The 27,967-nt window shown below is 39.8% G+C and overlaps 1 protein-coding gene across 6 annotated transcripts in view; it reads left to right on the top strand.

The window, feature by feature from the left end:
• RIC1 (RIC1 homolog, RAB6A GEF complex partner 1) overlaps positions 1-27,967 on the top strand; it is an 85,959-nt gene that overhangs the window by 23,486 nt on the left and 34,506 nt on the right. For 2 of the 6 annotated variants that reach the window (XM_038401180.2, XM_043515546.1), the window contains exons 4-7: positions 20,430-20,537; positions 23,822-23,964; positions 24,245-24,381; positions 27,294-27,385. In XM_038401180.2, coding sequence (XP_038257108.1) covers positions 20,430-20,537; positions 23,822-23,964; positions 24,245-24,381; positions 27,294-27,385 — 480 coding nt within the window. Of the gene's footprint in view, positions 1-20,429; positions 20,538-23,821; positions 23,965-24,244; positions 24,382-27,293; positions 27,386-27,967 lie in introns of those variants that run through there. The other 4 variants (XM_043515547.1, XM_038401181.2, XM_038401183.2 and 1 more) reach the window with 3 other exon arrangements.

Raw genomic sequence — 27,967 nt, forward strand, 5'->3', positions numbered from 1 at the left:
GTACTCCTAAACTTTGTGGTTGCTGGGTGTGGAAGTGGCAGACATGGCATGGGGTTGTGGGAGCTCAGCCACTAATATGCTGGCACTGCAGCTTTTAGAAAGGGAGTGATGTAAACATCTGACTTCTTCCTCGGTAGCACCAAGAGGTTTCTCTGCCCCGTTATACCCTACCTGTGGGAAGGAGTCTACAGAAGTCTCACCCATGAAAGAAGATGCAGGGTCTGTTGTATGTCGAATGAAACTGACATTTGACTACTCTAATAGTTTATTGCAATTCACTTGTAAGATTTTAGAAAGTGTTGTGGGTGGGGATTAAATGAGATGCACTCTATGATGATGATTCTTTTGGTGGTAGAATGATTTTGGAAGCTGTTCTAAAAGTATTGTTAAAATTCCAGGGCCTTTTGAGTTTTGAATGCAACATGGAGGCCAGGTGTTTGCCTTTTTTCAGACACCCAAAATTTTGGACTGATGTGCAGTATGATCAGTGCCAGTAGGAAAAGGAGCAGAGCTGCAAGTACGTTAAATGATTTCCATGGAAAGTTTACCACGTGGTGCATATATCAACCCTTCAGACAACCCTTTATCAGATGTAAAGAATAAAGCTAAATTTACTTTTACTTTCATGACTAATTGTACATTTTTCTACAGTTTGTTAGAGCTATTTATACACCATAAATAAGTGTCAGGTTTATGTAGTTACATGACTTCCCTTTTTATAAAACAGAGCAAGAAGCTCCACACTAGCAAGATCTCAGCAAATTTATTTTACACCTATTTTATTGCCAGAAATATGGAATGAAACAGCCCAAAATGTTGAGATCACATACTTTTTGAAATATATAAATATACTGAAGGGGCATTGTATCTTGTTTACAGTACATGAGACTAATCAGGAATTGAGACTGTGTTCTGTTTTATCTTGTAGGAATTTTATTTTTAAATGTCTGTACTAGTAAAGCTAAAACCAGAGGGACAATTTATGTTTAAAGGTATAGTACGTGGTAGACTCTCTAAAATCAACTGTTCTAGTCAAGTTGTTAGTGACTATATAATAATTTTAGGGCTGGTCTACATTGCAGACCTATACAGTATTGGTATAACTACTTTGCTCGGGGGTGAGAAAAATCCATACTCCTCTGCAACGTAGTTATGTCAGCATAAATCCCCTATGCAGATAGTGCTTCTCCTGCTGACATACCTCTTGGGGAGGTGGATTAACTACACTGACGGGAGAGCTCTCCTGTCAGCATAGGAACGCCTTCACTTAACTACTACAGCTGCACCGCTGCAACAATACAGCATTTTAAGGTGTAGAGAGCTGCCCTTAGTAATTTTATACAAAATTTTAGTGATTGTTTGACTTAATTCTTCTAATAGACATTCAGAAGGTAAATTGGTGAAAGACTTTTTTTCTTTGATCAACAAGAGGATATTATGCTGAGGAGTTGAGATTTTAAATATTTATTTGTTGCCCCATAGCGTGTGCATGATATGTCTATGGTCAAATACAAGAGATGCTGTCTGTCTTGGGGCCTGCAACCTATTTCCCAATCCTGCTAAGATTTAGCACATGCTTAACTTTTAATCAGATGAGTAGTTTGTGTTCAGTGAGACCATTTGTGTGTTTAAACTTAACCCTCAATTTTTGCAAACGCATGCCCATATTTCATTTATAATTACATAGTAGTGTCCTGAAGTTTTTATATTAGGTTATTAAAAGTACATCAGCTTAATATATTTTTGAGAATCTTTGATTTATGAGTAGCACTTAAACTACTTCTAGAACTTGATTATCATGAATGTGATCAACATTTTTCTGTTATCTTATTTTTTTGGTTGTGCTTGGCAGTGCCTTATCTAGAGTTGCTTTCTGGTTCTCCTGTATAGTTGGTCAGCATTCTGTTCCTTGAAGGATGGAGATATATAGATAGATATCAAAACTTGAACGTCTCTCTGTGATGTGCTTATTTCCCTAGGAGGAATAATTTTATGGGATGCCCACACCTAGATCTTTTGGGTTTATAACAAGAAACTACTCGGTGGAAACACCTAATTATATTGTAGGGTTGTCATAAGAGGAGTGCCTTTTCCATCTCCCCTTTTCCCTCACATGAATCAACTATCCACAAATTAGCTCTCTGGGATTAGAAACAAGGTGGTGCTTCCTAGAAACACAATCTTTTATGTGCAGCAGCTTGGATACCTGCTAATAACAGCTTGCTGGTGGATTGGCTCATAGTGCTATTCTGCATGTTTGTGCTGTATTTTTAATCTTTAAAATGAGTTTATTTCCAAGATCAGTTTTCTTTTTCCTGTTGAGATTTAATTAGCGTGTGTTTAAATAGATTCTAGTTAAATACGACTTCACCAGATTTCTTGGATTTTATTTTCAGTAGTCTGAGCAATGCAGATAACCCCATCTTAGCCCTGAAGCCACCTAGATCTATGGATTCAGACCAGATTCCCACCCAATCTCAGGTCTCTGGGGAAACCTCTGTTTATAAAAAGAATTTACTAATCTGTAAATTTCTTGAAATATCAGAAAAGCTGTCTAAACAACTTGTATCTTCAAAAGCCTCTTATAGCTGCATTAAAGGAAAAATTGTATGAACACTTGCAGTAATAAGTTAGAATGTTTGTATCAGGTCTTCATTTGCATCAGGTAAATCCTTACATCCTCATACTTCGTGGTCTGTGCCAGCTCCTGCTAAATTGTCAGCAACTACAGAGGATTTGGACAGTGTTGCAACATGTATTTCTGCCTCCATTTGGGAAACAAGCGCTTGCTAATGGCCATCAAAGACCAGAGCAGTTAACTCAACTTTAATAATGTTTCTTTAACTTCAGTCTTTGGAGTGATAACTGAGAGCTTACAGTAGTTTAGAGAATCTTGCCTTATTATATTTCTAACTTGCATTTAAAAGTAGAATTTCATAAACTTCAACATAAAGATATGACATCCCTATTTGACCCTTATACAATGGGCCTTAAAGTACTGGTTTCTGGTTTTATCCAAAGCTGGTAGTTTTTGTGGAAGTGTCTCAATAGAAAATCAGGCTGACCGTAGCTCATTTGAAGCCCCCTGTTAAAGCCTTGAATTGGAGAAGCCAAGTGCCTGGATAAGCGTATCCCATATCTTTCAAAATGCAATTGAATACACTTGGAGAATTAGATAGCTAAATAGAAAGTAGTAGGTGCATAAAATTATGGATTCTGTTACTTTGTAACTTGTCCACAAAATCTAACCTTTTTTAAAAAAAAAAAAAAAACCCTCTCTCAGTTGAGTAGATACAACCTTTATAAAATTGATATTAACTGCTGCATGGTAGCCAAGCTTTTTAGAAAACTGGGTCCAGACAGATGACAGCATATCTGCTAAAGCATATTGTTCTCATTGAAGTATTAATTTCGGTATCTTTGCTCAGACTGAAGAATGAGTTTAATCTATCAAATTCTGCTATTAAGGTGCTCTTACTTCTCCACTCGCTTTTTTTCCCATTATGGGTTTTTTATCCCCAAATTTTCCAAGGCAGACTTTTCTTGAGAAAACTGCCTCTGCTGGAAGGAGTTTGGGCGTAATTGCTTCATCCCCATGTTTCCTGTTAATTTTTCAGCCTTCTCCTACTTTGGAGGTGTGAATATTTAGTCATAGTTGGAATGGTGTTGAATTACAAACATGGAGAGGAACACCCAGTTTTGTAGACAAATTATAATCATTCTCTCAGGCATTGCATGCAATTACAGGAAAAAGTCTGCTTATTAAATGAGCATGGGAGAGTTTAAAGATCCTGTTTTCTGGGAACTGAATTCATGTTGGTCTCTTAGATTAGCTAAATCAAATGAAAGAAAATGCCGATGTCATCAGATGGTACTTGGTTTTTCAGCCATTCCACTGTACAAGTAGATCAACACCAAGGAAGTCAGTCTGAAATTGCTAACTACTGATCAACATCCTATACAGCAAACAGGGAAAGATTAAGAATGAGCTCTCAAAACTAGATACTCTCATAAAAAGCCAACTCTCCACACAAACTTCCTCATGGCTGGACTTCACAAAAGCTAGACAAGCCATTTACAACACATACTTTGCTTCTCTACAAAAGAAAAAGGACACGAAACTATCTAAACTACTACATGCCACAAGGGGTCACAACAGTGGCTCCCTTAACCCACCCAGCAATATTTTTAATCTATCCAGCTGTACTCTAAGCCCAGCAGAAGAATCTGTTCTATCTTGGGGACTCTCCTTCTGTCCCCCCCCCACACCCGCATGAACATGATACAGTTCTGTGGTGACCTAGAATCCTATTTTCGACATCTGACTCAAGGAATATTTCCAACACACCTCTGAACAGCATATTAACCCACAGAGACCTTCCGACCAACACTACAAAAAGAAGGATTCTGTGTGGACTCCTCCTGAAGGTCGAAACAACAGATTGGACTTCTACATAGCGTGCTTCCGCCGACGTGCTCGGGCTGAAATTGTGGAAAAGCAGCATCACTTGCCCTATAACCTCAGCTGTGCAGAACACCATGCCATCCACAGCCTCAGAAACAACTCTGACATCCATAATCAAAGGCTGACAAAGGAGGTCATCATGAATAGGTCGGAATATGAACAAGAGACTGCTAGGCAGCTCTCCAACACCACATTCTACAAGCCATTACCCTCTGATCCCACTGAGGGATCAGAAACTACACCATCTGCTCAAGAAACTCCCTCAAAAAGCTCAAGAACAAATCCGCACAGACACATCCCTAGAACCCCAAGCAGGAGTATTCTATCTGCTACCCAAGATCCATAAACCTGGAAATCCCGGACCCCCCATCATCTCAGGCATTGGCACCCTGACAGCAGGATTGTCTAGCTATGTAGACTCCCTCTGCAGGCCCTACGCTACCAGCACTCCCAGCTGTCTTCGAGACACCACTGACTTCCTGAGGGAACAACAGTCCATTGGTGATCTTCCTGAAAACAATATCCTAGCCACTATGGATGTAGAAGCCCTCTATACCAACATTCCACACAAAGATGGACTGTAAGCCATCAGGAACAGTATCCCCGATAATGTCACTGCAAACCTGGTGGCTGAACTTTGTGACTTTGTCCCCACCCATAACTATTTCACATTTGGGGACAATGTATACCTTCAAATCAGCGGCACTGTGATGGGTACCCGCATGGCCCCACAGTATGCCAATATTTTTATGGCTGACTTAGAACAATGCTTCCTCAGCTCTCGTCCTCTAATGCCCCTACTCTACTTGTGCTACGTTGATGACATCTTCATCATCTGGACCCATGGAAAAGAAGCCCTTGAGGAATTCCACCATGATTTCAACAATTTCCATCCCACCATCAACCTCAGCCTGGACCAGTCCACACAAGAGATCCACTTCCTGGATTCTACGGTGCTAATAAGCGATGGTCACATAAACACCACCCTATACCGGTAACCTACTGACCACAAACCCACAAACCTACATGCCTCCAGCTTTCATCCAGGCCACACCACACAATCCATGGTCTACAGCCAAGCTCTATGATATAACCGCATTTGCTCCAACCCCTCAGACAGAGACAAACACCTACAAGATCTCTATCAAGCATCCTTACAACTACAGTACACACCTGCTGAAGTGAAGAAACAGATTGACAGAGCCAGAAGAGTACCCAGAAGTCACCTACTACAGGACAGGCCCAACAAAGAACATAACAGAACGCTACTAGCCATTACCTTCAGCCCCCAACTAAAACCTCTCTAACGCATCATCGAGGATCTATAACCTATCCTGAAGGACGACCCATCGCTCTCACAGATCTTGGGAGACAGGCCAGTCCTTGCTTACAGACAGCCCAGCAACCACACACCACACAACAGAACCACTGACCCAGGAACCTATCCTTGCAACAAAGCCCGTTGCCAACTGTGTCCACATATCTGTTCAGGGGACACCATCATCGGGCCTAATCACATCAGCCACCCTATCAGAGGCTCGTTCACCTGTACATCTACCAATGTGATATATGCCATCATGTTCCAGCAATGCCCCTCTGCCATGTACATTGGTCAAACTGGACAGTCTCTATGTAAAAGAATAAATGGACACAAATCAGACGTCAAGAATTATAACATTCAAAAACCAGTTTGGAGAACTGGTCACTCGATTTACAGACCTAAAAGTGGCAATTCTTCAACAAAAAAAAACTTCAAAAACAGACTCCAACGAGAGACTGCTGAATTGGAATTAATTTGCAAACTGGACACCATTACATTAGGCTTGAATAAAGACTGGGAGTGGATGTGTCATTACACAAAGTAAAACTATTTCCCCATGTCTCCTCCCCCCGCCGCCCCCACTGTTCCTCAGATGTTCTTGTCAATTGCTGGAAATGGCCCACCTTGAGTATCACTACGAAAGGTTTTTTTTTTTTCCCTCTCCTACTGGTAACAGCTCACCTTACCTGATCTCTCGTTACAGTGTGTATGGTAATACCCATTGTTTCATGTTCTCTGTGTATATAAAATCTCCCCACTGTGTTTTCCACTGCATGCATCTGATGAAGTGAGCTGTAGCTCATGAAAGCTTTATGCTCAGATACATTTGTTAGTCTCTAAGGTGCCACAAGTTCTCCTTTTCTTTTTGCGGTTACAGACTAACACAGCTGCTACTCTGAAACCTGATCAGTGTGGTACTTGCTGGAAGTTTCTCTTCATGTAAGCTTTATTTTTGAAGGGAAACTATTTTATAAGGAGTATAGCATGGAAACTGTCCTGTAGAGTTAAATGTAAGAAACATTCCTGGGTGGGGAGGCGGGGTAGGGGGGAAGACAGTTCTCAGGAGGCTCATTTTGAAGCAAGAAATTGGATTCTTGCTGTCTCTGTATCTTGAGAACAGAGTTCCCATGAATGGGGGGTAGAAGGCTCTCTCCCAACCACCCACACAGAGCATGAGTAGCACTTGGGCAGAGACACTCACTCTCTGAAGTCTGTGAATCTCTGAAGAGGCTAGGTGTGCTTGGCTGCGATTGGATGGAATTTTGGGGAGAAAGAATTGATTGGTCTCAGCTTCGACTCTGGCCACTGAAGGTTTTTCCCTGCAAGCCATGGCATGTTTGTGAAACCCCTGTAATTCCTGAACTTCATCTGTGGGCTACTATTGGCTTTTGTTCTTTTTTTGGTCACAGTTGCCACTTGCAACATCTAGGACTTGTAGTTTATTTTAATAACCAAGAGCAGGATTTATTGATCTGCTTTTGAAAGGAGATAATTTTACTTCAGAAGAGAATCCGAAGGTCCTAATCTTCCTCCTGCACAAGAGGATCCTTGTTTTTAAAACGTGTGTTTGTACCGTAGCCTAATTCATTAGGGGCTACGTGCTGCCAGTTATCCATGTGTTATGCACTCGTTAATGTCTGGAAGTTTCTTGCGTAGATGAAGGCCAGGCCTTTAGCTACTTTGGCGCACAGAGCTAAGTAACTCTGATCTATGGAAGCAGATTGTCCTTGCCTCTTGTATGAGTAAGAAGGTCTAAAATCTTCAGCTGACTGTCAGATAAGCTTGTCTTGAGCAATGGCAGATTGGAAAGATTTGGCAATCCTTTGAGGGGCTTTGTAGTTCAAATAAATGTTTACATTGATATTGACTAATCCAACTCCCATGTGCTTTCCAGCAGACTTTTAAGATACAAAGTGGGACCCAGATAACTAGTTGAAAGATGACATTCTGGATTATTGATTCTATATTTGTCAAATATTTTCAAGATGAGAGGGGGCGGGATAGCTCTGTGGTTTGAGCATTGGCCTGCTAAACCCAGGGTTGTGAGTTCAATCCTTGAGGGGGCCATTTAAGGATCTGGGGCAAAAATCGGGGATTGGTCCTGCTTTGAGCAGGGGGTTGGACTAGATGATCTCCTGAGGTCCCTTCCAACCCTGATATTCTATGTTCTCCACTTAATGAGTATTAAGATTCAAAGAACTTTCTACTCTGACAGAGTGATAGTCTGGCACATGAGTATGTTGAGATTAAGCATGTTTAGTTCTAGTTAGAACAGAGTTTTACCAGGTTGGGTACAGAACTGTGATCCTCTCTAACAATACTGCTTATAACATTAGTGTACAGTGGCTACTTTCAATTCTGTAGTGCAAAGCAAATCAATGTAAAAAGGATCAAGGATTATGGGATACCAGCTGTATCCTGTATTTCACTGTTGCAGATCACTGTTGGATATTTCAATGTTTTTAAGGAAAATGAGCTTTATTGTGCAGCTTAGACAAATTAAAGTTTAAACAGCTCTTGTATAAACTTAACTTAGATGTAATTTTATAGCCATTTGCTGTCGGGTGATGGAAGGTGTGTCTGTCCTGAGGTTGTACTGGAACCTGGTAGTGAAGAAAGAACCTTACTCTTCCTCTGTAGAATCATAGAAATGTAGAGCTGGAAGGGACCTTCAGAGGTCATCAAGCCCAGCCCCTGTGCTGAGGCAAGACCAAGTAAACCTAGACCATCCCTAACGGGTGTTCATTCAACCTGTTCTTAAATGCCTCCATTGGAATAACTTGTTCAGGAATTCTGTGGCAGAACTGGGAATTAAACCCACATCTCCTGAATCCCAGGCTAGTGCATTAACCATGTAGATGCACTCCTTCTTAGAGGAGTGTGTGTCAGGAGCTGCTTTGCGAGTCAGGGCATTAAAGATCTCATACCCAGGAAGTACAACTGCTGAACTGATTTCTGTCAGTGAAAGAGAAATTCTGCTATTTTTGTTGATGGGTGTATGTATGTGGCAGTAGTCGAGGGAGGCACTTGTAACACCATTTGTTGCATTAATACCTAGGCACCACCCAAGGAGTAACCAGAGCCATTGCTGTTTTAACTTTCCTTTCCATTTTCTCCAACTACTCAGGGCTATGTCCTTCTGAATTTCCTATTATCTCTGTGATGGGTTCCCCCCGGGGTGCCACCTGGAACTGAGGTACTACTGAGCCCTCCGACCCACCAGCCTGGGCTCCCTCTCACGCTGTGCTGCTGTGACAAGCTGCAGACACCTTCCTGGGTCCGCAAAAAGAAAAGGAGAACTTGTGGCACCTTAGAGACTAACAAATTTATTTGAGCATAAGCTTTCGTGAGCTACAGCTCGCTTCATCGGATGCATCCGATGAAGTGAGCTGTAGCTCACGAAAGCTTATGCTCAAATAAATTTTAGTCTCTAAGGTGCCACAAGTACTCCTTTTCTTTTTGCGAATACAGACCAACATGGCTGCTACTCTGAAACCTCCTGGGTCCAGCACTCCCCCCCCCCCCCCCCCCCCCAGTTCAGTCTTTGTTCCTCAGGTGTTTCCAGGAGTGGTCTTGTATAGGGAGTGAAGAACAGCAGATGATGTCACTCCCCTGCCTTATATAGCTTTTGCATATGGTGGGAACCCTTTGTTTCAAAGCTTGGCTCCCAGACCGGTCTGTGGAAAAATACTGACATCCCAAGATGGAGTCCAGCATCATGTGGTCTGATCACATGTCCTTGTAGAGTAATAGCAGACATTACTCCCAGGCTGTTTGGAGTGTTCTCGGCAGGCTCATCACCAGGTTGGAGATAAGCTTCCCCTAAGGCCTACTGTTTTTTCCTAATGGCCCATTGCCCTGAATAGCCCACCCATTAATTGCCCACCCATTAAGTCACACATATATGCCTAAAATCACTCTTTAAAATTGGGACTTGAGCCTGTCACCTGTATTCCTGGAAGATTTTACCCACGGCCACTATCTGTTTTGTAGCAAGATTAAATGTATAGAGATTGTTACCTTTATCATGGAGTGGTTTTTTTTCTGTTTCAGTAGGATATGGTTAATATGGTCAGAGGTATGATTATTAAACTTGAATATCAGCATTTACATAAAAAGAATGAAGTGGTGTATAGTTATTTGAATACTACATAACTTGTCAAAGTGTCTTTGGAGGGAAATAGGTTTGATACTAGACTGTGATTTAGCTATATGATTCAGATAGGTGGTAGTTCTCCATTAGCCAGTTTTATACTATGTACAAAACTAAATCTAGGTCAGTTACACCTTGTTTTGTTGACAACGAAGGAGTTATATTAGGGCAGTATTTGCTAGCACATAACAGTTCAAAAAGTTTTATACCATTCATGTTAGTCTAAGAAACTCTAGTTGCTTGAGCTTGCAAGGCCATACGCTCACTTGATGGCATTTGTTTGTATGCAATGCGGGATCTTTTGAACGTGACATATAATCAATCCCAAACTTTCAGGGAATGTTCTTGGCATCTGTGGTTAGCACTCCACTGATTTGGAAATCAGATTACCAAAAGATTGAAAATGGGGAACATATGGAGCTCCTGCCATCTGTTTAGCACAGCTGGAGTGGCTGTACATCAAACAACTGACAATACCTGTTAACACCTTCAAGCATAACACTGCCTCCATCTCTACTCATCCTCCCAATAGAGTTTAACATGTCCACACGCTGAATGAATTCAGGTAAGGTGGGAGGGGAATAGGGGGTCTGCCCACAGTCCTGACATGGGGGTGGGAATGGGGAACCCTAGTAAGGAGACGCATAGACCCTCTGGCAAGGAGAGATTGTGAGCCCCTGGTATAGGGAGCGAATGTAAGACAGATCCCATTTCATGGGGGAAGGGTAACGGGTGGCAGGGAGAGCCCCTTCCATGAGGCATAAATGGGAACACACACAAACCCCTGCCATGGGAGGGGAAATGGGAGCACGCAAAGCCCCTCATGTGGGAGATAGGAGAACTCTGGAAGGGAAAGTGGGGGCTCAGAGCCCTTGACATGGGGAGGGCATGGAAATGGGGGTGCACACAGAGCCGCTGTTGGCAAAGAATATAGGACCCTGGTATGGGTGGGGCACAGAAACCCAGGAATGAGGCGCGCACAGAGCTCCAGGCATGAAGGAGCGGGTGGGGGAGTTTCAGGGAGGTCCTGAAATAAAGGGGAATGGGGGAGAGGCTTCTAGGGAGCTTGTGGAGTGGAATGGAGAAATACAGGGAGCCCTTGGTGTGTGCAGTGAGCTTGGCCTATGGAAGCTACAAAGTAAACAAACTAGTTGTTGTGTCAGTATTTGATGCTGAAATATGCTTGTTTGTACATTTCCCTCAATCTACAGTAAAATCCAGTTCATAGTGATTCAACATTACAGGCGGCATCCTGTGGCAGCCACCTAGTCTAGAAAAGATGCTGCTAAGAATTCACTTTAAAAGCTTTCAGCTATAGTTTTGCCTTTATTGTGGACTGGGTACCATTGTGTTAAAAAGGCTTTTGTGAAAATTAAGTCTAGACAGTGACCTAATCTGGAATTGTTTCAATTGGATTTAACCTGTTTTATTGCTTTTGTACCTGTTGAGGCCAAACAGTTTTCAGAACCCTTCATAGAAAGCATGCTACACAATGAAGTGTCAGTAAAGACTTTTCTCATGTAGACACACCAATGACAACTGATTTAAAATGTGGCTTATAAAAGACTTATGCCTGGTCTATGCTGACCAAACACTGGCTAAACTGTAGGCATGAACCATGTTTAAACATTTCATCTAAAATGGTTTAATTTGTCAGTGCAGCCAGGATCGGTCTTGCATGAGTTGCCTTTTGGAGTTTTTTGTCAGTAGCAGAGGCCTCATAAGTGGTTTGGTGGAGATTTGTCTTTACATATTGCATAAGCAAATTATGTGATGCAATTTCTTTGTATTCAGAGACAGGCATTATAAATTTTTTAATGTCTGAGGCATCAAGCTACCTTGCAAAGGTGTTGTGGAAAGGACATGTTTTGACAAGCATGATTTTACATTCCATGAATGGCAAGATCACAAAGATTTAGTCTTTCATGTTGGAGATAAACTTGTTTTTCTGCAGGTATTTGCTGGTTAGCCTACTGAGGGCAATTCTTTGCATGTTCTTGTGTAAATTGGCTCTAGCATCTGTGGACCAAGAGTGATTTGACAATTATGGAATTTAAATTGTTAAAACTTGCATCTTTCACTTGTTTCACTGACATCTGGATCTGCCTATATGCAACGCTTGCACTCTGTGCATTTTCTGGTTATGACAACACCTCTCCCAGCTTTCCTAAAAAGGAGTCTGTCCATTATGTGTGAGTGTAGTGGGGTGGTCACCCTGCTTCTGCCTGAATGGGATAAAGCAGCCCTGGAGAGGGCTAGGCTGACTAGGAAAGCAGCTACAGCTGTGGTCAGCTTAATCAGGGCCCAGCTGGCCCTTATAAGAGGGCAGTGGGCAAGAAGCTGGCACACACTCTCTAGCTTCCTTGAGGGAGAAGGACCTGGCTGCCTGGGAGCTGAGAAGGGTACCTAGGGTGGAACAGTGCTGGGGAAGGGCAGAGGGAACTGAGGAGCTCCAGCCTAGCAAAACCCCAGGCTGCAGGCCTAATTAAAGGCCTACAAAAGGTACTGGGGCTGCAAAGGGGCAGTCCAGAGGCAGCTGGTCCAACCCCCCTTGCCGATGATGAGTGGTTTATACAATGCAGTCCGCCCCAAGAAGCAGGGGCTAGATGATGACTGGCAGTAGTCACTGAGGTAAGGTGGAGATAGAGGGTTGGGGATTCCCCTGGGTGGGGAGACCCCCATTGTGGGTTATTTCTGGGGGTCAAAACCCAGATGTAGAGCAGGCACTGGGGTCTGGGAGGGACACGGGCCAGCGGTGGGCAAGACACTGGCCTGCAGAGGGTACTCTATGCTGAAAGAGCTGATTCCCTAGACGACCAGCAGGAGTCGCCGCGCCCGTGAGTCCTCGCCCTGCCACAGTGAGCTAATTTTAAAATAATAAATTCCATACAGCTTCTACTCGTTCCCTTTACTTGACTACATGCCCGTAAATTATAAATGATACTTGGACAATAAGCTACCTCTTGGACACCACTCTGGGTTCATCCTTTCTGATACAAACACCATTATATTTTTAAAATGCTGTGTAGTACTGCTTGTGGTGTTCAAATACTCTTCAACTAAGGTGTAAATTCACAATGAACATTTGAGACCAATCCCAAAATGAAGTCCTCCAGAAACACCACAGAAGATCACTTTTTTTTTAAATATTTGTAAACTGAAAATAACTGAGGGAAAGGTTAGTGAGATGGCTCAGGGAGACCATTTCAGGCCTGTCTCACAGATTACAAAGAAGCAAAAAATACATCTAATTTAAAAAAAAAAAAAATCCTTGTAGCTCACCTTTATGGGTCCTTGGGTAGCTTCTGAAGCAGGCAGTGTGACCTCTATATAATGCCTTCCCATGGCACAATACTTGATGTTGGTTAGATAATAATGGCACTTTTTAATGTTCAATAATTTATAAATATAAAGTAAACCATAAAAGTGTCCTGGTAGGGTGCAGGACTGATTAAGGCTGGAAAGGAGGTATATTTCTGTAGTAAGGTGGACTAAAGAAGTAGTGGGAGATTTGTGCAGCAGGCTTTTGGATATTTGTTACACATTACCTATATCTCTTCAGTAGAAAAGGAATCTCTGGATTCGTGTTTGCATCTTCATTTAAAGATAAAATATCTTTTACGTACTGGACCGATGGGGATTCCTGGGAACTCCTTACTAACGTTTTAGCAACACCAAATTGAAAAAGTTTAGTATGCTTTCTCTGACTCTGTTGGAATTTACCTCTTTTCTGGATACTGCTTAATCATTTCTGCTAGTATTGACTTATCACAAGGCTCATTTTAAAAAATACTTCTGAAGGGTGAATTATTTTGCCTTTGGAATGGAGCAGTGTAATACAAATGGCAGGTATTCAGGTTTTTTCGACATGGAGGTCTTCATGCTCCTTCACCTCCCACTCCAAATTGTACAAGTTAGTTACTGAACTATACCATTAGTCTGCTCAGCATATTTTGTAGGAACATAGTGCAAACATTTCCAGTGAAGTGGAACTCAGTATATTTGCCCAGTGCTGCTGCTGCCTTTGACTAAAACTGAGCATTCTTTGTTGAAATAAGAAAACCTATTCCCTTCATCCCTGCATCAGTTTTTTGATGGAAGCCATTGACTTCAGTGGGCATGCTTCCTCTCGTACCTTTTTCCCTGCTTATATACAAGTAAACCTCTTAATTTTGCAAGTCCTATAACAAATTTGTGTGTTGTTTAGATTTCCTGCCCTTGTTTAGAGGATATACCTGCATTGTTCGGAAACAAAATGGAAACCAAGGTATTGGTCTGGGGAGGACAGTGATGCTGACCTGCAAGAAGGAATGGGGTTGGAGATGGGGAAGGATGAAGACAAGTGTGAGATTTTGGAGAGAAGAGGTGCAGCAATTAAATAGGAATTATCTTTAAACAATTTAGTCATTTTACACCAAGTTAAAAAAGTCTTCACTTAAAATATGAATGTCATAATTTGGAAGGTGCTTCTGTTAGCTCTATAATAACCATATAGTACTCATGATCTTAGCTCTGCAGTGAAATCGATGCATCATAGGTGACATGACATTGAGTTACAAGTAAAGTATCTTTAAGGAATTATTCTGTGGTCTGAAATCTTATCAGGATAAGAATTTGTGCCTCTCTTTGATTCTTTATGATGTATTAAAGAAGGCCTGAAAGTTGCAGTTCCCTTCCCCCATTCTTATATTTTACCATAGAAATATGAGGGACATAAAATTTTGTCTTTCTGAGGGCCTTCCTTGAATCATACTGATGTAATGGAAGTATTCTTAGGTCTTCACTTTTAACGATCAGGCATGTTAAATTTTTGACAGGCTGAGGTGTTTAATGCCTATTTTCCCCTCAATAAGAGGGTTAATTGTGAGTGGATGTTTAACATGCTTAGCATTAATAAGAAGAGGTTTCAGAGTAGCAGCCGTGTTAGTCTGTATTCGCAAAAAGAAAAGGAGTACTTGTGGCACCTTAGAGACTAACAAATTTATTTGAGCATAAGCTTTCGTGAGCTCACTTATGCTCACATAAATTTGTTAGTCTCTAAGGTGCCACAAGTACTCCTTTTCTTTTTTCATTAATAAGAAGAGAAAAGGAACACAAGCCAGAATATGGAAAGAACAGGCTAAAGAATATTTAGATGAGTTATATTTATTCAAGTTGACAGGACTTGACAAAATTCAGCCTAGAATACTTGAGGAATTAGTTGGAGCAGTCTCAGAACCAGTAACAATTATCTTCAAGAGCTCATGGAGGACTAGAGAAGGGCAAACACAATCTTTACCTTTAGAAGGAGGAGCAATGAGGACCCAGGGAATTATAAACTAGTCAGCCTATCTTTGATACCTGGAAAGATACTGGAACAAATTATTAAACAATCAGTTTGTAAAAGCTCCTACAGGATACTAGGTGACACATAATTGCAACATAAATTTGTCAAGAATAAATCAGGCACTAGCCCCTAATTTCCTTCTTTGATAGGCATGGGGGAAGTGATAGACGTGATGTATCTTTATTTTTAGTGAGGTTTTTGACACGATCCCGCATTAAATTCTCATAATAAAACAAGAGAAGTGTGATCTAAATGGAATTACTATAAGGTGGGTGCACAGCTGGTTGAAAAACCGTACTTAGAGTAGTTATCAATGACTTGTTGTCAGACTGGGAGGGTGAATCTAGTGGGGTCCCTGAGGAGTCTGTCCTGGGTCCAATCCTGATCAGTATTTTCATTAATGGAGTGGAGAGTATGCTAATAAAATTTGAAGAGGACACCAAACTGGGAAGGTTTGCAAGCACTTTGGAGGACAGGCTTAGAATTCAGTATAACCTTGGTACATTGGAGAATTGGCCAGTAATCAACAGGATGAAATTCAGTAAAGACAAGTGCAAAGTATTATACTTAGGAAGGAAAAATTGAGTGCACAAATATGAAATGGGGAATAAGTGGCTAGGTAGTACTGCAGAAAAGGATCTGGAGGTTATAGTGAATCACAAATTGAGTATGAGCCAATAGTGTAATGCAGTGGCAAAAAAGGCCCAATATCATTATGGTATGTATTAACATAAGTGTCATATGGAAGACATGAGAGGTAACTGACCCATTCTGTCGAATGTTGGTGAGTCCTTAGCTGGAGTATTGTGTCCAGTTTTGGGCAGTACATTTTAAGACAGATGTGGATAAATGAGAGAGAGAGTCCAGAGGAGCCCAGCAAAAATGATTTAAAGGTTTAGAAAATCTGACCTATGAGGAAAGATTGGGGGGGGGAGCAAAAAACCCCTGAAATTTGGGAATATTTAGCCTTGAGAAAAGACTGGGCTGGGGGAGAGACCTGATAAGTCTTCCGATATGTTCAGAGCAGTTATAAAGAGGATGGTGATCAGTTGTTCTCCATGTCCACTGAAGGTAGGGCAAGAAGTAATCTTATTTGCAGCAAGGGAGTTTTAGATTAGATATTAGGAAAAACTATCTAACTATAAGTATACTTGAATACATTACCAGGGGAGGTTGTGGAATCGCCAGTTTTGGAGATTTTTAAGAATGGGTTGTCTGGGTTGGTCTAGATATACTTGTTCCTGGCTCAGCTCAGGGGGTGGACTCACTAGATGATGACCTCTGGAGGTCCCTTCTGCTCTTACATTTCTATGATTCTGTACTTATATTTATTAACTAACAAAACCAAAATCAGAAGTTTTAAATAATGAATAAAACCCAATTTTTATCTCTTAGGTTTCTTTCATGGCATCTGACATAATTCTGCCAGGCCTTCAGTCATCCAGGGCACTAGTCAAGATGTGAATTCCCAGTGGAGAGAAACAAACGGAGAAACCTTTTGGGCCTTCTGCTTACCCTATAAAGAAGCAAAAAACAAAACAACCCCCCCCCCCCCCATTAACCTATTTCGTCAGCAAGGATTTTTTCCCTGTACATTTTAATGCAAGTAGAGTTCTGCAGAAAATGTGTTTATAAGCTCATAGACTCAAGTTCTTCGGCTTTTGGAAAATGTTTTCATCCCTCTTCAGTGCTTGTATGAAATCACTGCAGTTACTTAGAATTTGAATAGAAGTGCAGTAGCTGCTGATGTGGCAACACAGAAACATTCCTTCCTGCTTCTGTCAGCAACATGCATTCATGGTTTAAAGGTCAAAGTGATTTAAATAGTAAAACCGACTCATGAAAATGTCCGTCATTTCTGAACACCGTATACTTCTGGATTTTAATAAACCACCTTAAACTGTATTTGTATTATACAAGAAAGTGTTTATCTTTTAAGACAGAGAATCTGACATGTAAGAATTAGAAAAAAAATTTTTCAATGAACACAGAAAGAAGAGATTACAATGTTAATTTAAAACATATTTTTGTTTAATTCATGAAACTGTGATCTGTGTGTCCCTTTGTGTTTGGATAATAGGAGATGCATTCTATTTGCAAAATTATAATCAGCAGTTAATTTAATGAGCAGTAATTAATGGTGAATAGAATAGTGGAATTAGTGGTAAATACAGTTCAAAATTATCACTTACCAATGATCACTTTTCTTTTTGAAAAAGGTGCTTTGTGGTTTGAGATTTGTTTTTCAAAGGAGCTATGTCTGCATACACAAACTGAGATTTCGTGTTCCTTTTCCAGCAAGCTGTGATGCCTTCAGTGTTTTTGCTTTTAATCTGTATCATTTGTATTCTCTTCCAAGAGAGATCTGCTGTTCTGCAGAAACAATGCATTCATATTAACTGGCTCCAGATGTCAGTGTTTGTATTGTATACTTCTATGAGGGCTGCGAAAGACTTCCTTGCTAAGCAGAGTTAACATTATATATGTAGAAAGTGTGTGTACAGTAGCTTTTTTCTTGAAATTTCCTCTTTACTAGAGTTCAGTGGCTCTCAACCTTTCAGACTATTGTACCCCTTTCTGATTTGTCTTGAATACTCGTTACAAAATCGGACATAAAAATACAAAAGTGTCACAGCATACTATTACCGAAAAATCACTCGCTTTCTCATTTTTACCATATGTCAAGGTTCCTTCCCCACTCTGAACTCTAGAGTACAGATGTGGGGATCTGCATGGAAAAACCCCATAAGCTTATTTTTACCAGCTTAGGTTAAAACTTCCCCAAGGTACAAACTATTTTACCTTTTGTCCCTGGACCTTATTGCTGCTGCCACCACCAAGCATTTAACAAATATAACAGGGAAAGAGCCCACTTGGAAACGTCTTTTCCCCCCAAGCCCTACACCCCCTTGCCTGGGGAAGGCTTTTTTTAAAAAAAAAAAAAAAAAAAAAAAAAATCCTCACCAATTTGCATAGGTGAACACAGACACAAACCCTTGGATCTTAAGAACAATGAAAAAGCAATCAGGTTCTTAAAAGAAGAATTTTAATTAAAGAAAAAGTAAAAGAATCACCTTTGTAAAATCAGAATGGTAAATACCTTACAGGGTAATCAGATTCAAAACATAGAGAATCCCTCTAGGCAAAACCTTAAGTTACAAAAAGACACACACACAAAAAAAAAACCCCAGGAATATACATTCCATTCAGCACAACTTATTTTATCAGCCATTTAAACAAAATAGAATCTAATGCATATCTAACTAGATTGCTTATTAACCCTTTACAGGAGTTCTGACCTGCATTCCTGCTCTGGTCCTGGCCAAAAAAAAAAAAAAAACACAGAGAACCCTTTGTTCTCCCTCCCCCCCAGCTTTGAAAGTATCTTGTCTCCTCATTGGTCATTTTGGTCAGGTGCCAGCGACGTTGTCTTAGCTTCTTAACCCTTTAAGGTGAAAGGGTTTTTCCTCTGGCCAGGAGGGATTTAAAGTTGTTTACCCTTCCCTTTATATTTGACACCATATAATTATAAAATAAATATTGAACTTGCATTCCAATGTATAGTATACAGAGCAGTATAAGCAAGTCATTCTCTGTATAAAGCTTCAGCTTGTACTGACTTCATTACTGCTTTTTCTGTAGCCTGTTGTAAAACTAGGCAAATATCTAGATGAGTTGATGTACCCCAGGAAGAGCTCTGCATACCCAAGTGGTACGTGTACCCCTGGCTGAAAACCAGTGCTGTGCTATAGATGTAGCTCTGTCATTGGAAGAGTAGGGTAGAGCTGCACTCCTGTGAGTTGACATTACAGGAACAACCAATGGAATGGTAGATAACAGTGAATTATGAGGCGGTCTATGCTGTATTTGCTACCTTCATTTGTTAAAACACAACATAATATTTATAAACAAAAGCTGTGAGGTGAATCTAGAGAATATGGTAATTGAGAGAGTATCGCACCCAAAGGGCAATGTTTTCTGCAATGCTTAAGCAGTGGGGTAAAGTTTAGGCCGTTGTGGTAATGTTAAACTTATCTGACAAATTTTCTTCCTCTTGTGACTTTTTTCAAACAAACCTGAGGTTATTTTTTGCGTAGAATTTTGTGTTTATGAATCATAACTATACATGTACTTAACACTTGGCCATACTTGAATTAGTTTCTGTTGTGATAGCTTCACAAAACTCTGGATTTTGGATGGTTTGCAGAAGTGCTCCTGCAACGTGGTAGTTTAATATGAAAATTACAGCATTTTGTGTTGCATTTCATCAGGATTGAGCTGAGGTTTAAAATAACTGCAAGTTTATGGCTAGCAGGGAAGAAGTGGGGATGTGAAACTTGAAAAAAATGTTAAGATAAAGCATTTCGCATCTGGAGGGTGCTTGACCTGATGGTCTGCTGCTTAAAGCCAGGGACTGGTAGTTGGACTGCTCCGATGAAGTGAGCTGTAGCTCTCAAAAGCTTATGCTCAAATAAATTTGTTAGTCTCTAAGGTGCCACAAGTTCTCCTTTTCTTTTTGTTCTTCTAGCTCTGCCACTGACTCATTGTGGGACCTGCATGCTTCACATTTTCCCATGTGTGAAGGAATAAATGCTTTCCTACTTGAGGTGTGATGCAGAATTAATGTTGGGATAAATGTTGAGTCCTCTGAAAAGCATTGTTGAAATGCTTGAATCGTGTTAACCTCTGTAATACAACAGAGACCTGCTAAGTCATTGTTTGCAAAACTGCATTCTTCAGGATCACCATGAGAATTGGAATCTCTTCACCTCTCAGAAAAGATTTAGTAGTAAACTTTATAGAGAAGTTTCATATGAAAGGTACCATTAATTTTATAAAATACACTAAATCAAAATTGGTATATAGTCGCATACTAATAAACAGCATTCAGACAGATACTCGGGTTATTAATGAAAATTATCAAGGCTTAAGTATCTCTAATATTCAGGCTGGACTAGGATCATGTGACTAAGAATAAATCTAATGTGAATGTATCAAAACTGCATTCAAAATACTTAACTTTGCCGGTGTCAGTTATTCTTAAGTAAGCATCTGTAGTTATACTTCAAGAGAAAAAACTGAGTGAGAAATGTGGATCTGTATAATCATTACCACTTGAGACGCAAGCAGTTTATTTCAATTTAATGTTTGATGTTTCTTGTAGAGGAAGCCCACATGTGAAAGGGACACCACGTTATAAGGAAGAGCAATGTGCTCCTTCGTTAAATCTAGAGATGAAGAAAGTGCTGGATTTGCAAGCATCTATCACCAGGTGTGGTACATAATCATACATGTGTTTATTTGGGGGAGGGGGAAGTTAGGGGGAGTGGAACAAGAAAATAGATTAAAAAAATAGATCAAAGAAAGTAAAATCTAAGTTGCTAATTGGTAGTTGGAAAGTGGAAGCTTATTTGCATGAATATTTTGTCTCGGCGCTTGTCTATAGGTCTTGTCTATTGTGTGGATTTTTTGCCCTGGTGTAGCAGAATCAGTACAAACATCTAATGTAGGCATCCTGCACAGGTGTAAAAAAAAAATTATTCGCACTGCTGCTGCACATCTGCACACCCTTTAGAAACTCTTAGCTATTTTTCAAATAGCTTTTCTATATTCTGTCTGGCTCATGCAAAATACAGAGTAGTATGGTATACATAAACAGTGGTACCAGTTCTCATACCGACTAAACCTGCTAGAGCAGAGACAAAGGCTGAGTGGAGAACTTGACCTAATAAGTGCAGGGAAAGCTTCCTTCTTCCATTGGTAAGCACACTCTTCCCCCTTCCCCAACGCTGATAGGTACTAGATTGAAGTGTCCACACAGTGCTCAGCATTAATACAAGATGAAAAACCTATTTTCTGCCCTGAGAGGCTCACAGTCTAAACAAACATCATAAATTTAAGCGCACTGGGTTACTCAGAAAAAAATCCAGTCTGGATTGTTTATAATAGGTGTGACTTTTTTAAGCTGTAGCACTGTGGGGTAGTGTCTGTGGGTTTTATGGAAGTGATTTTTTTTTCAGATGGGACTTGAAAGAAAAGAGTGGTTACATGATTCACAGATGTGCAAAAGGAAGTTCCAAGTGTAGGGGTGGCATGGAAGAAGGCACAAAAATAAGTGAAAGAAGATGGAGAGAGGAAATATAAACAGAAGTCAGAGCTGAGTTTTAACTTCCATTTAGCTTCCCATTTTCAGGGGTGCTTGTGTGTACTTAACTATATACGTAATGTATACTATATGCATAGTTTTGTAGAAAGGAAACCTCTGTTTCTGACTCATTCTGCAAATATTTAAGGAACACAAATCAATGTTTTAATTTTTACTAAGTTATGAATCGTGTGTTGTGGAATTAAATGGGTAGTGCTGCTTCAGGTGTTTTTTTTAGTTATAGCAAGCGACCACAGATTTTCTCATGTTGTAGCTTGAATGGTTTTTACCCTCACCACTTCTTAAAATTCTGTGGGAAATTTTGAAAAGTATTTACAGTAGGTGAAAAAATTAATAATTTTAACTTTGTATATGTATTATACATTTGAATATAAAACATACAGTAATTGTGATAACATGATTATGAAAACTCAAATAGCTTTAGAAATCGGAATAAATTTAGCAAAAGATTTCAGTGTCTCCAATATAAATTGTGTATTTGGCTTGTGTGCTTCTATGTAGAATTTGGCACTGGGTTCAGAGGGCATATAAAGTATTTGTTTGGGAGAAAATAAACATCTTTGGAGTGATTCTTTGCCTTTGAGGTGGAATGATATGTTAATTCCACAATGAGAAGGAATCTTTCTGGGCACCCTCATCTTCTGCCGATTCTAGGACTTCATTTGAGAAAATTCAGTTTCTAGGCTGTTGATAGTGAAACACACATAATCAGAGTATACGCTGATAAAATGTCTTCCTATGTCTGCATGCAAACAGTTCTGTTACATCTGTCTCAGAGCTTTACAACTCTGAAGCAGAGTTCAAACTGGTCAGAGTTTTGTTAGTTTTAGCTGCTGCTATTCGATATCCTGTGAGCAGCAGTGAATTTGAAAAGAATCTAATCACCTTCACTCTGCTGGATGTAAGAAAACAGGGCAGTAGCAGAAAAGAGAACCATTCAGTGTGTAGGAGGCTAGAATTGGAGGCTGAGAGATGTAGGGTAGCACATACCCTTTTGCCCACCTTTTGTAGAAAGCCAGGAGGTTCTGGATGCAGGGAGGGATGGGCACTCAGCTTTATCAAACACCTACAAGTGCCTAAATAGTCCATGGACAGCATCCTGGGTCAGAATCCTGGTATTGTCTCTTTTCCCAGCTGGAGATTTCTCATCGAATGGTGTTCGATGTGGGTAAGAGCACCCCTCCAGATTTTTGTGATCTTTTGCTTTGTAGCCTTTTGCTATTTAGGTGTCTGGTAAAATTCCTAAATCCTTGTGGAAGGGGGATGAAAATTAATTGGTGTGCATTGGTGGATGGGTAGAAGAGTGAGAAGGTTGTAGAGGAAATACAAGATTGAGGGAGATGGGGAGAGAATATAGGTAGGAGATAGGAAACATGATTTTGAAAGGAAGAGTGATAGGGAGTGAGAAAAGGAGAAGAAGAAAGGAAGAAAACACTGAAAACTTGGGGAGGGGTAGAAAGAGACACTGTTCTGCTATAGGAAAGAAACTGAACTGAAGCCAGACAGACAAAGAAAGTGTAACAAAAGCTATTTATTTTTTTTAAATGCAAGTGAAAATTCAGTACAGTGCGTAATACAGCATACAGGTCTTAGCCATTTTAAATTGTAGGGAGCCTGGCTTTTGGGAGGGGGTTTAGCAGCAACAGGTATTTTTCACTCTGGCCAATAGGTATAGGTCTCAGATTAGCAGCTGTCACATAAAGCCTTGATAAGATAAACTCCTCTTCAAACAGGAATTAATTCAGGGAAGTCCTAGGGCCTTTGTTATACAAGAGCTCAGACAAGATGATCACAGTGGTCCTTCTGGTTTTATAATTATGAATATCAGTAATCTGGTATGATTAAATAATTGTTAATTCAGTAATTTTACACATTTCTTTCACTTTCACAAAAAGAAAATAGTCTTCATCAGGGGTTCAGCTATCCGTAATACTACTAATTTATCCATTCAGTGTTCATGAACAACTCTGAATTCTTGGAGAAGTGGAAACACTTCTGATATTTTGTTAGTTCAATATCTTGATAAACTTTTTAACTGCATGCTACATCTTCCACAGAGTAACTTAACTGCTTCCAGACATCTAGAAAAGGAGTACTTGTGGCACCTTAGAGACTAACAAATTTATTTGAGCATAAGCTTTCGTGAGCTACAGCTCACTTCATCGGATGTAGCTCACGAAAGCTTATGTTCAAATAAATTTGTTAGCCTCTAAGGTGCCACAAGTACTCCTTTTCTTTTGGCGAATACAGACTAACACGGCTGCTACTCTGAAACCTTCCAGACATCTGTTATCTACAGTGTTATAAAGTCGTGTTTTTGTTACATGAATAGTCCTCGGAGTTTGGTTTAGACAACACATCTCTGGAGAGTAACAATTTCTTTTCCTCAGTTTGCAGTCCATGCTGGAGGATCTACTGGTTGCTACTGCTGATGGATTGCTCCATCTTATTCACTGGGATGGCATGACAAATGGAAGGAAGGCCATCAACCTATCTACAGTACCATTTTCTGTGGACCTGCAGTCTTCTCGAGGTACTTTACCATCCCCATCCCCCATTTATTGGTTAGATACTATGGAAAAATACCTTCTATGCCAAAAATCTAAGTCTGATATCTTTTTCTGCTCTAACAACTGAAGAGGAGAGAAGGTTTTTTTTTTTTTTTTGTTTTTTTCCCCTTCGGTAAATATAGACAATCTAGCCTATTGCACTGAGATCCTGTTACACACAGAGAGAATACTTGAAAGATTGTAAACTCTGGCTAACAATATGATTGTGATGACGGTTCTTAACAATTGTTCTTGTTTCATCAGTAGGTTCATTCTTGGGCTTTGAAGATGTACACATTAAAGATATGGAATATTGTGCCACACTTGATGGGTTTGCTGCTGTTTTTAATGATGGCAGAGTTGGTTTCATTACACCAATATCAAGTAGATTCACTGCTGAGGTACAGTTTACTTACTGCTTTTATGACACATTTTTCTTTGTAACGGTTTCAGTTTTTGCGACTGTTCGTTTTTTCCCGTCTCTTGATGTTAATTTTTCATTTTTAAATGAGTTCTTTATGTTCATCTGAATTCTTCAATATTCGTTGTAGAGCCACTTCTACTAACATAGCTAGTAATATGGACAAATAAAACTACTGTAGTCCATAAAAATCACTTGAATTAATAATTATTTTTAGGGCAGGAAGTGTGGCCTTGTGGGAAAGCACAGGACAGGATGCTAAGAGATCTGGGGGCAGATAGAGAACAGGTGAAAATTGTCATATTTTTCTTTAAGTCGATGGAACTGTTACAATTTATAACAGCTCAGGATCTGTCCCTTTGTTTCCAGTTCTGGGGTTTTATTCCTGTTTCTGCAACTGATTTCCTGTTACCAGCTATAAACAGGGAATAATAAAATGGATGATTTCCCCAGCTGTGCAATTCCTCAGAGGTGGTATTGTGCCTAATCACTGATTTAAGAGCTTTGAGAGGTGCCTATCACTTTTACAGATATCATTTCTAATGTTTCTATTAGAGAATTATGGTCTTTTCTGAGATGTTTTCTTCACTTTTAATTTAACCTATAAACTACCAATACAGGGGAAAATAATTATTTTCCTTAACATTCAGGTATTTAAGGGCTTTTTACCTATATTCAATAATGTATTCAACTTTTGTATTGTTAGATTTCCTTACTTGACTTTATTCTCTACAAAAGGCTTTTTCAGCTTCCTGGATTTTATATAGCTTACATTTTTAGTATTATCTAGATCCATCAGTTTCAGCTTGGATTTGGTATTGCTTTTTATTTGCATGAGTCCTTGTTTGGTACATTCTGCTTATTTTTCTGTAGTGCCATAAAAGCACATGATTTATGATAAATGTTACAAACCTGTTTTACTTTGCTTAACCAGAACTCTCATTAAATTAAATCCCATAACCCAAATAATTTCACAGGCATTTTTACATTTCATGGCCCTAACTAAATTTTACACCAACTCTGCAAAAATGGAGAATGTCGTTTGTTTTTGAGGCAGACTGCACTTGTTACGTGTGTGATGGGTTGGATCACAGAAACCCCCTTGGGAACTGCCAGGAGATGTGCCAAGATGACTTCTGCCCCTGCTTTCCCTGCCAACTTGAGACTCCAGCACTCTGTCTTGTTGAGCCAGACACGCCAATCTGCTCCAACACAGACTCGGGGTCTGAACCACGTGCCCCAAAGCTGCAGACTTAGCTGAAAGCAACTTAAGAAGCGTTCCTGCCTTTAACACTCAGATGCTCAACTCCCAATGGGGTCCAAACGCTAAATAAATCAGTTTTACCCTGTATAAAGCTTATACAGGGTAAACTTATAAATTGCTCGCCCTCTATAACATTGATAAAGAGAGATGCACAGCTGTCCCCCCCACCCCCACCCTGGTATTAATACATACCCTGGGTTAATAAGTAAAAAGTGATTTTATTAAATACAGAAAGTAGGATTTAAGTGGTTCCAGGTAGTAACAGACAAAACAAAGTGAATTACCAAGCAAAATAAAATAAAACACACAAGTCTAAGTCTAGTACAGTAATAAAACTGAATACAGATAAAATCTCACCCTCAGATGTTTCAATAAGTTTCTTTCACAGACTGAATGCCTTCCTGGTCTGGGCACAGTCCTTCCCCCGGTACAGCCCTTGTTCCAGCTCAGGTGGTAGCTAGGGGATTTTTCATGATGGCCGCCCGCTTTGTTCTGTTCCACCCACTTATATATCTTTTGCATAAGGCGGAAATCCTTTGTCCCTCTGGGTTCCCACCCTCCTTCTCAATGAAAAAGCACAAGGTTAAAGATGGATACCAGTTCAGGTGACATGATCACATGTCACTGTAAGACTTCATTACCCACTTGCCAGCCCTCAGGTATACAGGAAAACTTAGAGGTAAAGCCATCTACAGGTAATTGTCCTTGTTAATGGGAGCCATTAAGATTCCAAACCACCATTAGTGGCCCACACTTTGAATAATTACAATAGGCCCTCAAAGTTATATCTTATATTTCTAGTTTTAGATACAAGAACGATACATTCATACAAAAAGGATGAACACATTCAGTAAATCATAAGCTTTGTAATGATACCTTACAAGACACCTGTTGCATGAAGCAACTTCCACACTCATTAGCATATTTTTTATAAAATCATAGAGTGGAATGACACCACGTGGATTTATAATTTGTGATTCCTGTAATTTAAAAAAAACTTTTAGAACATACCATCAGTGCCTTTAAAAATATTCTGGACTCTTCCAGTATAGAAATGTGATTCTATTTTACTAACAGTTGTGATAAAATAATAGAGATCTGACTTGGAATTTGTCAACATCTTCATTTTCTGAAGTGTCTCAATGCCTCCATTAAAATATGGAGACCAACATTTTAAAAAATGTTACAAAACATTCTGTGTTCTCAAGTGGTGAAAGTCGGAAACTAACAAGAGTGACGGCTCAGTATGTACTGTTCTATTGCTATATTTAAAAGAAAAAGACAGATATGCTTTGCTTCAGGCTATCAAGATATAGCATACATTTGAAAAGAAATTTATCTAAACATAATTTTTATCTTGAAAAAGAGGGGACATCTTAAAATTTTTAAAAATGTAGGTTTTAATTCCTCTTGGAGTTCCTCCTTGGAGTTGCTCTTCCTCAGCAGTTCCTCCTTCACTCTCAGAGCACCCCTGGTCTTCTATTGTCATTGGTCACATCTGTGAATTCAGTGGGAGGTCCATGTATGGAGGGATGCAGGTTGGGCTCTCTTAGATGAATTAATATGCTACGTAAATAACATCTCTTGAACCTTTTTTTTTTTTTTTTTTTCCCCCATTCCCCTTGCAGCAGCTCCGTGGTGTTTGGGCACAAGATGTTTTTGATGGAACTTGTGTGGCAGTAAATAACAAATACAGATTAATGGCATTTGGATGTGCCAAGTAAGTTCTATATTGCTACTCCAAAGGTCTGATGGGAAAGGTTTGGGGTTTTTTAATGAAACACAGAGTACAAAGTTGCTTTGTGGGAACTTGTAAACTAATGAATAGGTGTTCCATTGTAGGTGGAACTTTTGCTCTGGCTTGTAAGGAAATTTTAAAAATGTCTTAAATTGCAATATAATGAAGCAGTGTCCCACAAGTGAAGTATTTTTAATTTTTTTCTATAATAAAAATTAAGCTGTAAGCTTACAGGAGGATACCAGGGGCATATTACAAAGTAAACTCTGAAATATAAATACCTCACAGTAATACAGACTAAATATGGAAAATGCTACTGGTTATGGTATTTCTTTAATGTAATATGCTATATAAATGTTTAAATTGAATTCTTGTCACTTTGGGTGAGACACCAGGGTTCCCCATTTTCTCTGTTCCTATTCTGTTCTCAGAAAATTGTTGTCCTGAGTTGTCACTCTCATCAGAGCTGCCCTTGAGATTTTTTGAGTGGCGTGGCATGTTTTTATAACCGAGTGCACTGTGACTATTGCTTTCTCCTTGCGTCTTGAGAGCAAACATATTTTT

This window comes from Dermochelys coriacea, chromosome 5, assembly GCF_009764565.3.
Source record: "Dermochelys coriacea isolate rDerCor1 chromosome 5, rDerCor1.pri.v4, whole genome shotgun sequence".
NCBI classification, from domain to species: domain Eukaryota; kingdom Metazoa; phylum Chordata; order Testudines; family Dermochelyidae; genus Dermochelys; species Dermochelys coriacea.